At 36.6% G+C, this 12,757-nt stretch overlaps 1 protein-coding gene across 1 annotated transcript in view; it reads left to right on the plus strand.

Moving 5' to 3' along the window:
- The window catches only part of Ino80 (chromatin-remodeling ATPase INO80), a 252,596-nt gene that overhangs the window by 228,482 nt on the left and 11,357 nt on the right, over nucleotides 1-12,757 (plus strand). The window contains exon 14 of the mRNA XM_073982434.1: nucleotides 2,618-2,773. Coding sequence (XP_073838535.1) covers nucleotides 2,618-2,773 — 156 coding nt within the window. The remainder of the gene's footprint in view (nucleotides 1-2,617; nucleotides 2,774-12,757) is intronic.

The following is a 12,757-nucleotide window of genomic DNA, read 5'->3' on the forward strand; positions in this document are numbered from 1 at the left end:
CTTGGCTGAATGAGATTTTCCATAGGAAAATTTCAATTCAGCCATTAGAAAATTGCAATTCAGCCTGTCTGAAAGGGATTTTCCATAAGAAAATTGCAATTCAGCCTGGCTGAATGAGATTTTCCATAGGAAAATTGCAATTCAGCCTGGCTGAATGAGATTTTCCATAGGAAAATTGCAATTCAGCCTGGCTGAATGAGATTTTCCATAGGAAAATTGCAATTCAGCCTGGCTGAATGAGATTTTCCATAGGAAAATTGCAATTCAGCCTGGCTGAATGAGATTTTCCATAGGAAAATTGCAATTCAGCCTGGCTGAATGAGATTTTCCATTGGAAAATTGCAATTCAGCCTGGCTGAATGAGATTTTCCATAGGAAAATTGCAATTCAGCCTGGCTGAATGAGATTTTCCATAGGAAAATTGCAATTCAGCCTGGCTGAATGAGATTTTCCATAGGAAAATTGCAATTCAGCCTGGCTGAATGAGATTTTCCATAGGAAAATTGCAATTCAGCCTGGCTGAATGAGATTTTCCATAGGAAAATTGCAATTCAGCCTGGCTGAATGAGATTTTCCATAGGAAAATTGCAATTCAGCCTGGCTGAATGAGATTTTCCATAGGAAAATTGCAATTCAGCCTGGCTGAATGAGATTTTCCATAGGAAAATTGCAATTCAGCCTGGCTGAATGAGATTTTCCATAGGAAAATTGCAATTCAGCCTGGCTGAATGAGATTTTCCATAGGAAAATTGCAATTCAGCCTGGCTGAATGAGATTTTCCATAGGAAAATTGCAATTCAGCCTGGCTGAATGAGATTTTCCATAGGAAAATTGCAATTCAGCCTGGCTGAATGAGATTTTCCATAGGAAAATTGCAATTCAGCCTGGCTGAATGAGATTTTCCATAGGAAAATTGCAATTCAGCCTGGCTGAATGAGATTTTCCATAGGAAAATTGCAATTCAGCCTGGCTGAATGAGATTTTCCATAGGAAAATTGCAATTCAGCCTGGCTGAATGAGATTTTCCATAGGAAAATTGCAATTCAGCCTGGCTGAATGAGATTTTCCATAGGAAAATTGCAATTCAGCCTGGCTGAATGAGATTTTCCATAGGAAAATTGCAATTCAGCCTGGCTGAATGAGATTTTCCATAGGAAAATTGCAATTCAGCCTGGCTGAATGAGATTTTCCATAGGAAAATTGCAATTCAGCCTGGCTGAATGAGATTTTCCATAGGAAAATTGCAATTCAGCCTGGCTGAATGAGATTTTCCATAGGAAAATTGCAATTCAGCCTGGCTGAATGAGATTTTCCATAGGAAAATTGCAATTCAGCCTGGCTAAATGAGATTTTCCATAGCAAAATTGGAATTCGTCCTGGCTGAATGAGGTTTTCCATAGCAAAATTGCAATTCAGCCAGGCTGAATGAGGTTTTCCATAGGAAAATTGCAATTCAGCTTGGCTGAATGAGATTTTCCATAGGAAAATTGCAATTCAGCCTGGCTGAATGAGGTTTTCCATAGGAAAATTGCAATTCAGCCAGGCTGAATGAGGTTTTCCATAGGAAAATTGCAATTCAGCCAGGCTGAATGAGGTTTTCCATAGGAAAATTGCAATTAAGCCAGGCTGAATGAGGTTTTCCATAGTAAAATTACAATTCATCCAGGCTGAATGAGGTTTTCCATAGGAAAATTGCAATTCAGCCAGGCTGAATGAGGTTTTCCATAGGAAAATTGCAATTCAGCCAGGCTGAATGAGGTTTTCCATAGGAAAATTGCAATTCAGCCAGGCTGAATGAGGTTTTCCATAGGAAAATTGCAATTCAGCCTGGCTGAATGAGATTTTCCATAGGAAAATTGCAATTCAGCCTGGCTGAATGAGATTTTCCATAGGAAAATTGCAATTCAGCCTGGCTGAATGAGATTTTCCATAGGAAAATTGCAATTCAGCCTGGCTGAATGAGATTTTCCATAGGAAAATTGCAATTCAGCCTGGCTGAATGAGATTTTCCATAGGAAAATTGCAATTCAGCCTGGCTGAATGAGATTTTCCATAGGAAAATTGCAATTCAGCCTGGCTGAATGAGATTTTCCATAGGAAAATTGCAATTCAGCCTGGCTGAATTAGATTTTCCATAGGAAAATTGCAATTCAGGATGGCTAAATGATGTTTTTCATAGCAAAATTACAATTCAGCCTGGCTGAATGAGGTTTTCTATAGCAAAATTGCAATTCAGTCTGGCTGAATGAGATTTTCCATAGCAAAATTGGAATTCGGCCTGGCTGAATGAGGTTTTCCATAGCAACATTGCAATTCAGCCTGGCTGAATGAGATTTTCCATAAGATAATTGCAATTCAGCCTGGCTGAATGAGATTTTCCATAGGAAAATTGCAATTCAGCCAGGCTGAATGAGGTTTTCCTTAGGAAAATTCCAATTCAGCCAGGCTGAATTAGGTTCTCCTAAGGAAAATTGCAATTCAGCCAGGCTGAATCAGGTTTTCCATAGGAAAATTGCAATTCGGCCTAGCTGAATTAGTTTAAGACCCAATTTTTTACATGTTTTTGATTCTTTGTACTAATTTGTGTTAAACTCATTTTCATTTATTTTAATTTCAGCCCTTTTCGATGATTTTGGTGGTCTTGGTCCAATACGTAGACGTCATCATCCTCGTGGCACAAAACGTGGTCGACCACGAGGCAGCACACGTCGTGGCGGAGGAAATGGCACGGCATTAACAAGGCCCGCATCTTCGATAGGATCAAATGCAGAGGGTAAGTTACTTAGTAACACTTTAAACATGATAATCTGCTGGATGAGGAAGATTACTTCGAAATCTTTCTTCCTTTGTCTCTTTCCACATTAAAAGCAGGGGTTGATTAAAGGTTTATTTCCGCTTTATTAAAATCTTAAAATCTAATCTATTGTATTAAAACGGGCGATTAAACACAATCAACACTTGAAAATGTTTCAAAAAATTTTAATAACTACTTGAAATGGTTTTATTTTTTTTAATTTTGGGTTTGAAATATCCCCTCAACACTTTGATGAAGGTTGAATAACCCACTGAATTTAATTTTATTTAGCCCTCATTAATGATTAAAATCCACATCCATTGGCAACGTCTTGTGAGTGATGTTCTTTTTCCGTTTTGTGTTCTGTGTTTTTTCTTTTTTGTGGGTTGGTACGTGTTATGGAAATGTTTTGAAATTATTGAAGAAAAGTTGGTTTTTAGGTATAGCATCCCCTTTTATTTTATTTATCGAATTCTTCATCCCTCCTCCTATTTAATGAAGTACCACTTTAAAGATGAATTGTTAATGATATCACGGAAGTCAGCAAAAATATTTCGTTTTATTTTAAATGCGCATTTAAAGAAATGATTTATCTGATCGACTTTATTATTATCACAGAATCCATTTATACTTTAACTAAGGAGGAGATATGCCAACAATGACACACATATATTATTTTAACATGAATTTATGTATGTCTGCTTATGCTCTGTGACCATGATCTTTTAAGCCTTAAATCACCAAGATTATAAACTCAAACTATTTTTGCTTTTCTTTAGATATTATTTCATAATTTCATACCACTCTATTCAATTGCTGTCTTGCCACAACATAAATTTTCTAAATAAATTTCAATAATTAAGACATACATTCATATCAAATAGTCAATTTCATCATAAATATTGTTGGCACATATCGCGAACATTTAAAAACAAGTTGAAAGTGTTGCAAGTGCCGGCAAGTCAAATCATATGCGCCTTATGAATTCGGTAAAATTTAACAGGCATACCCCCATTATTATAAGTCTTCTTTTGTTATAGTTTGGATTTACCCAACAGATTTATAGCGTTCCGGTTAACATAAAGTGAGAAGTGATGATTGAATTTCAAGGGGGAGCTTCTTGGCAATAACTTTTAATGTAAAAATTATATTTTTCATGCTTCTAAATTGGTTTATTTTGCGTTTTCAAATCCATCAGATAGTAAAAGAACACATATAGTAATGGCCCTTAGTCGTTTATAGGCGGACACCAAAGTCGTACGTCTATATGACAGAGTCTGTCAATAGTTTGAGTTCGAAGATGGGACATATCGGCCTTTCGCGACCCTTCACAAAAGTTCAAAATGTTTCTGTAAATTGGTGTGAACGATAACTCTCGAAGGGAGCAATCGATTTGGTCGAAAATCGATCGGAAAAAGTGAAGTTTAAGAGCCCTATAACAACGTCGCAATTCTTTCCTCAGTAGGTCCATACGTTCTGAGATAATGGCCCGAAATCTCTGAAAAGCCTGCCGGTACCAACTGAATTGGGTCGTACGTAAGGTAGAAACCGATTTGGTCTAAACGTTGTACATCGTATTATTTCTTACAGCCTCGAATTATGTCCGAAAGAGTGCAGTTTAAGGACTCGTTTGGGATCGTTTTTATACCCTCCACTTCTTCCGGTACCTCCCCCACAAATGTTCGGTAAATTTGTGCACACGATAACTCTTTAGGGAAGTAACCGTTTCGGTCCATACTTTGCACATCCTGAAATTTCTGCCAGACTTAGATGAGGTTGTAATATGGACTCAATCGGTCCACTCCTTCGGGTAACTCCCACACAAAATTTCGGAAAAGTTCAGTTTATGACCTGTTCACGAATCGCTTTGATTTTTGGTGTAGCAACTTGTATTCACTGTCCCCCATATAACGGTATAAGTTTCATCAGGGGCAAGTCCATACTTTCTGAGAAAATAGTGGTTGGAGCGCAAGATAACTCTCGAACGGATCTGCCGATTCGGTCCAAAATGTGGTAATATTTTGTGCAAACTTAGTTTAAGTTCAGAGATAAGCCATATCGGTTCACTCCTTCAGGTACCTCCCCACAGAAGTTCAAAAATGTTCGGAAAAATTGTGCGCACGATAACTCTTGATGGGAGTGACCGATTTGGTCCATACTGTACACATCCTAAAATATCTACCAGATATAGATCAGGTTCAAATCTATATATATAAAAGAGCTTAGTGATAAGTGAGTGAGTGACATGTATATCATCGCCCAGACGAAACCGCTGAAGCTAGAAAGCTGAAATTTTGACTGTGGGTTGCTGTCGGTGTGTAGGGCTGAGATAAGGCTGGGTTTTTGAAAATTCGACCTAGAAGGGTACGAAAAGTACAAAAAGGTACTAAATATGGTACCCTTTGTATTAGGCAAACGGGAAGAGCTAGAATTCTGAAATTTGGAACGAGGGTAACTGATGGAGAGTTAGAAAGGTGTACCAAAGGGTTTTTGGAAATTCGACTTCTAAGTGTACGAAAAGTACTAAATTTAGTACCAATTGTATATTTTGAACGGATTTAGCTAGAAACTTGGAATTTGGTATGGAAATGAAGGTTGGGAAGTGGTGTTTATAAAAGGAAATGGTTTGTGAAATTCGTACTCATGTGTACGAAAAGTTCTAAATGGTACTAAATTTAGTACAATTTGGATTTTAGTGAAAGGAAACCTGAAATTTGGAATTAAGAGTACTGACGGAGTATAGGATTGAGATATGGGGGTAGTTTTGGAAATTCGTACTTATGGTTACGGAAAGTACTAAATGGTACTAAATTTGATACTATTGGATTTGGGTGAAGAGATAGAGCTGGAATCCTGAAATTTATAATTGAGATTACTTATTGAGTGCAGGATTGAGGTAGTTATGGAAATTCGTACTTATGGGTACGGAAAGTACTAAATGGAACAAAATTTTGTGCAATTTGGATTTGGGTGAAAGGATGGAGCTGGAAACCAGAAATTTGGAATTAAGATTACTGACGGAGGATATGATTGAGATATGGGGGTAGTTTTGGAAATTCGTACTTATGTGTACGACAAGTTCTAAAGGGTACAAAATTTTTTACAACTTGGATTTGGGTAAACGGATAGAGCTGGAAACTTGAAATTTGGAATTAAGATAACTGTTGAAGTGTTCGATTGATATATGGGGTAGTTTTAGTACTTATGTTTACGAAAAGTAGTAGAAGGTACTAAATATAGTACCCTTTGTATTAGGCAAACGGGAAGAGCTAGAATTCTGAAATTTGGAACGAAGCTAACTGATGGAGGGCTAGAAAGGTGTATCAAAGGGTTTTTGGAAATTCGACCTCTAAGTGTACGAAAAGTACTAAATTTAGTACCAATTGTATTTTTTGAACCAATTTAGCTAGACACTTGGAATTTGGTATGGAAATGAAGGTTGGGAAGTGGTGTTTATAAAAGGGAATGGTTTGTGAAATTCGTACTCATGTATACGAAAAGTTCTAAATTTAGTACAATTTGGATTTGGGTGAACGGATAGGACTAGAAACCTGAAATTTGGAATTAAGATTACTGAAGGAGTATAGGATTGCGATATGGGATAGTTTTCGAAATTCGTACTTATGGTTGCGGAAAGTACTAAATGGTACTAAGTTTGGTGCAATTTGGATTTGGGTGAACAGATAGAGCTGGAATTCTGAAGTTTGGAATCAAGATTACTTATGGAGTGTAGGATTGAGGTAGTTATGGAAATTCTTAGTTATGGGTACGGAAAGTACTAAATGGTACTAAATTTGGTACTATTGGATTTGGGTGAAGAGATAGAGCTGGAATCCTGAAATTTAAAATTAAGATTACTTATGGAGTGCAGGATTGAGGTAGTTTTGGAAATTCGTACTTATTGGTACGGAAAGTACTAAATGGTACTAAATATGGTATAATTTGAATTTGGGTGAACGGAGAGAGCTGGAATCCTGAAATTTATAATTAAGATTACTTATGGAGTGCAGGATTGAGGTAGTTTTCGAAATTCGTACTTATGGTTGCGGAAAGTACTAAATGGTACTAAGTTTGGTGCAATTTAGATTTGGATGAACGGATACAGCTGGAATCCTGAAATTTTGAGTTAAGGTTACTTTTGGAGTGTAGGATTATGGAAGTTTTGGAAATTCGTACTTATGGGTACGAAAAGTACTAAATTTGGTACAATGTGGAGTGGGGTGAACGGATGGCGCTGGAATCCTGATATTTGAAATTAAGATTGCTGTTGGAGTATAGGTTTGAGGTGGTTTTGGAAATTCGTACTTATGGGTACGGAAAGTACTAAATGGTACTAAATATGGTATAATTTGAATTTGGGTGAACGGAGAGAGCTGGAATCCTGAAATTTGGAATTTAGATTACTCTTGGAACTTATGTATATGAAAAATACTAAATGGTACTAAATTTGGTACATTTTAGGTTTGAGTGAACGGATAGAGGTGGAACCCTGAAATTCGGAATTATTGTTGGGGATAGTTATTGAAATTCGTGCTTTCACACGAAAAGTATTATATAATTATAATACATAGTATTATAATTCGGAAATTTGGTATTATAGCCGCTGTTGGTGTGTAGCGTTGAGATATGGATGTGGTTGCGGATATACGTACAATAAGTGTACGAAAATTACTAAATAACACAGAATTTGGTTCAAATTGTTAATGTGTAAAGGGGTAGAGCTGAAATTGTAAAATTCGGTATTAGTATAGCAGTTGGCGTTTAGAGTGGAGATAGAGAGGAAGTTTTGGAAATTCGAACTTATGTATATGAAAAATACTAAATCGCGGTTGGGATATAGTTTTGGATATAAGGAAGTAATTTTTGAAACTAATACATATTATAAGTACTAAATATGGTACTAGTTCGGTATTGCATAAAGGGATACAGGTGGAATTTCGAATTGTTGTATGAGGGTTTGTGTTGGTGTTTAGATAAGGATTTTTTATATGCATACAAATTCTGAAATTAGGCTGAGAGCTGGCCGATTTATTGAGAAATACCAAATGCACTAAATTGTATTAAATTTGACGTTGGGTGCAGCAATGAAACTGGAATTATATAATTAGTGTGTGAAATGTTTAAAATTGCAATAAATTTGGTATTGGGCTAAGGAATAGAAGTGTAATTGCGATTTATTATTTATCTGTCAGGTTCATTGTTAGAGGTGGTCGTACAATAAGTGTTCCAGAGGTATTAAATAATACTTAATATTGATGCATTGGTATTGAGTGAATTGATAAATGAAATTTGTTATGAGAATCACTGTTGAGATTGGATCAGAATGTTTATTAAAATCCGCCTTTAAATGTATGAAAGGTTTCTACATGTAATACCATTGGCATTGGGTGAACAAGTAGAGCTAAAACTGAACAATTTGAGCTAAGGTCCTGGATTTTAAAAATTGTACTGAATATTGTGCTATTGTTTTCATGTTAACACGAATTTCTAAATATTGTACTGAAATGAAAAAGTCAAACGTATCTTTTCAACAAAATTTGTTTTTTGTTGTTGTCTATTCTGAACGTTGTAGTAAGTTCATTTGAAAAGGCAGACCTATGCGACTAATGTTTTATAAGGTTTTTAAACCCTGAGAATAAAAAGGCCTAAAATAAAATGTCTCAAAACTTAACTGTTATATAGGGTAACATCTTTTGAATAAAGGTTTTCTACATTTTGATATCAAAATTCCAAAATTCGGTTAGAAAATGGGGATACAAAATGTGGATAATATTTTTAAAATACCCATACCGTTTTTACAAAACATTGACTGGAATTTAAAATGTAGGCCGCTGGTGAAGTGTAGAGGTGCGATAAGGTATTTTTTGAAATTCGAACAAAAGGTGTACGAACAGTACTTAAATAAAATTAAATATCAAAACAAAAAGGTATTAGTACATCAAAATTTTCAGTGTCCACCATATTAAATATTGTTTGTTCGTATGTTATTCCTTTTCCGCATACGAAGTAGCGGGCATTTTGCTAGTATGGACTATATTTGTCCACTTCTTCGGGTACTTCCCACATAAAATTTTGGATAAATTCACTTTAAGACCTGCTCTCGACTCACTTTAATTTTTTTGAAGCAGTTTGCACTCGCTGCCTCAATTACGGCAGTAAATGTTTTTTCAGGGGCAAGTCCATACTTCTTGAGAAAACAGCCCGAATGTTGTAAAACCCCCTATGGCACCATATGTAGTGGCTGGAGGGCTCGAACCAAATACTGCGTTTGTCCACACTTTGGATATTGTAATATTTCTTCGAATATTAGATGAAATTCGAAGGTGGTCCTTATAGGTCCACTCCTGCAGGTACCTCCCCCACAAAAGTTGGAAAATATTCGCTAAAATGGTACGCGCGATTTCTCATAGACGTAGCAACCAATTTGGTCCAAACTTTGGATCTCTAAATATTGTCGAAACTGCACGGTGAATGAAAACGCTCCTACAAGGACGACAGGAGATTGCCACAGCTCGCCAGAAATCACCATTGTGGCACCTGGTCTGATAAATGACGTATCCTGGCAAGCCGTCATTTCGCTTGCCCAGACCATCTTCTGATCATCGTCTCCTTAAACAAACCACCCGACTTTATAACCTCTGATTGGCAAGGGTTCAACCTACCTCAAATCCTCGGGAAGCTGAGAGAATTTTCTGGGACATAATCACTTCTACAGCTTGTCGAATACCCGAAACCAGACTACATTTTCCAGCAGGGTCGACGGGACTAGCAAATGAGCGTGCTGTGCTTCGTCGTACGAACCCTAAAGACTCAAGAGTTTGTGAACATACTGAAACAGAGCAGGTTATGAGACCGAACAGTTATGGTGGCTCTTGTCCCAGCTTTCGATATCGTCAACCATGCTAACCTGCTCGAGGATATAGAGTAGACTTTCCTCCAGCCGTGTTTGAAACGTTGGATAATCAACTACATGTGTGGACGTCAGTCGTTTACAGAATTCAGAAATAATTCAGAAATAAGGAGTTCCCCAAGGCGGAATGATATCTCCGGAACTGTTTAAATACTACCTTTCTAAAATTCCACACCCTTCTGGCGGCATAGAGATTGTAATGTATGCGGATGATTGTACGATCTTGGCGTCGGGTCCTATCGTCGATGAATACATAGCAGACCTAGTGCACCTAGTATGAAAATATCAGTCGCTAAATCCACTGCCACACTGTCCATCACCTGTACGACTGAAATGAAGCTCCCCCTGAGCATATTGGTCGATGCTGCCCTGATTCTGACCACTAACTACCCGAAGATTTTCTACGATTCGACTTTATGTTCTAGTAGTCAACGCAAGTCACAGCTATTTGCAGCAAGATCAGAAGTAGGAACTAGGTTCTCAAGTCATTGGCCGACTGCGGTGCCTTGTTGACCTCTTATAAAGCAGTTCTGTGATAAGCTATGCGGCGCTTGTGTGATTTACAAGTTTCCGCCCTAAGGACTGCAACAGCGTGCCTCCTCATGACACAAGTGGACCATCTTCATGAATACCCGAAGATTTTGATGGTACATCAACACAACAAGATGTTATCGATGCAGTATCTGCTTGGCTGTTACTTTTGTGAGTTATAAACGAGAACCTCAAAATCAACGAGCTTAGCCAACAGGCTTGAATAGCGTTGATACTAATGCAGTTGCGCAGGCAGTGTGTGAATGTCGTACTCGGATAGCATAACCCATCCCACGCAGCAGACGAACGTCAGCTGCCAAGGCAACAACGAGTGCTTTTAGCCCAATTAAGATCGGGACGATGCAGTCGTCTTAAACCATATTGGACCCGAATTGATGCCACGATACCCAACTCATGCCCTGCATGCGGATTGGGACAACATAATACGCTGTATTTGTTTACATACATATGCCCATATACATCCCCGAAGGGACAATGGAGACTTCTCTCATATTAATGAGTGCACGCCAATTCATATCGGTTCAATGATATGGGACCTAATTTTTATAGCCGAGTCCCAACGGTTCAGTGGTTCAGAATCGTTTTTTTCTGGTCAAAACTCTGTAACTTTTGAGCGGATAGAGATAATTTCATTTTTTGTTCGATAGATAACACTTTCAGCTTTCCGATACATCAAAAGACACCAAATTCGGTCTAGCGGTTGCGAAGGAATTCCAGGTCAATGTTAAAAATTTCAGTTTTTTATATTTTGCATCAAAATACAGTGCTGCTCAAAACATTTGCAACTGGAATGACTAGTTCATATTTTATACAGTGCTGAGGTAGTTTGTGGATTTGAAATGCAAATATTTTTGTAGATTGATTGTTTAATAGGTCCTTTAAAGATTTAAAATTAATTAGCAAAAATTGCACTTATTTTACAAAAAAAAAAATACAAAACAAAACTCGAACTCACTTTTGGTTCTGCTTACAACATTTGCAATTGAGAAAATTTGATTCCAAATCTGAAGATATTATTTTTGTTTTGATAATATATTGTGAGTTAAACATTTTATATATTATCTGGAGACATCGTAAAGGAAGCCAGTTAACTAAATAAATTAATATATCCTTTGGAATTCTGTGCCCTAAGGATTATTGTTAAATACTAAGGTTTTTTTTCGATATGTAATAGTCTAGAGTCCAGATTAGAGTCCCGGAACCTTCTATATAAATTTTGATTACTTAAGCTGATGGGGTCCGATAAGAACTTAAACATATTTGCAAAAAATTACTAGTTTTACGTGGTTATATATACGTTTAGATGCGGTATTATGCCAAAGCACCATTCTGGTGCTATTTTGACATGTTATCTATCCGGTTAGTTCTTGGATCTGATAAATATCGCGACTACATGCATCCAGTACCATTTCTGTCCATAAAAATACCGCCAGGGCAATATAATACACATAATACACATTTCTACATTTGGGTCAACTTTTTCATATAAGGGGACAGATGCTTCATCTTTCGACCTGGTGACCAAGTACATTTTTTTCAGATCATATAACTCAAGTATTGATTTAAATCGACGAGAAGTACTCGGTTTCACTACTCCAAAAACAATACCACACATTTTTTTTTGCAAAATTTCTATGAAAAATTAAATTTTTCCTGGAAAATACTGTTTTCCCAAAATTTTCCTATTTTGGTATACCGGTATCCTTGGTAAGTATCGGAGGGGTTTGTATAGATTTATCGGTGTCATGTCTTATTTTACCATCTGTTGATGAGAGATCTGTTTAATAATTGATCATCTCCTGCAGGAGATGTTGTTGTCCCTACACCTCCTTCCCATCTTATGGCGATTTTAGTTATTTTTACGCGGTATCCAGCTCTGTTTTAGATATTGTGCTGTTCCTATGTTTGTTTTTGGACTTCGTTGGATTCACAATTTTAAAAAATTGCCACTTTAGCAAAGCTTTGATATAAATTTCTGGTCATAATTTAAGTTTTTCTTAAAAAAATAGGCATGTCTTGCTTTCGGCATACTTGTCTGTCAAAAGTAAAATTAGGTGGGATAAAATGTACTCCTCATGGAAGCAATCTGATGCCAATCAATACAAAAAACTTGTCAAACTGAACTAATAAATATTCGTACCACGGAGTTGCAAATGTTTTGAGCAGGCTAAAACATATGTTCCTCCGATATTTCACACATTTTTGTAACATAAGTGTTCACAACTGAATAATCATTTTCATAAATCTTAAAATAGGTTCAATAAACAATCAAATAAAACAACAAATATATTTCAAAACTCAAAATGTCCCTAAAAATAGACTGAATGTGATGTAGGGATCTGAGTTCCAAATGTTCTAACTATTTAAAAAAGGTCAAACCCCAATAAACAAACCATAAAAATACAAAAAATATAAAAAAAAAAAACAAGTAAAAAAGTATCAGTCGGCTTTACCGACAGAGATATACCCTCAGCCTGTGTATATTGAAACAATTTTTTCCC

This window comes from Musca autumnalis, unplaced genomic scaffold, assembly GCF_047663935.1.
Source record: "Musca autumnalis isolate F117 unplaced genomic scaffold, ASM4766393v1 scaffold_1, whole genome shotgun sequence".
NCBI lineage: Eukaryota > Metazoa > Arthropoda > Insecta > Diptera > Muscidae > Musca > Musca autumnalis.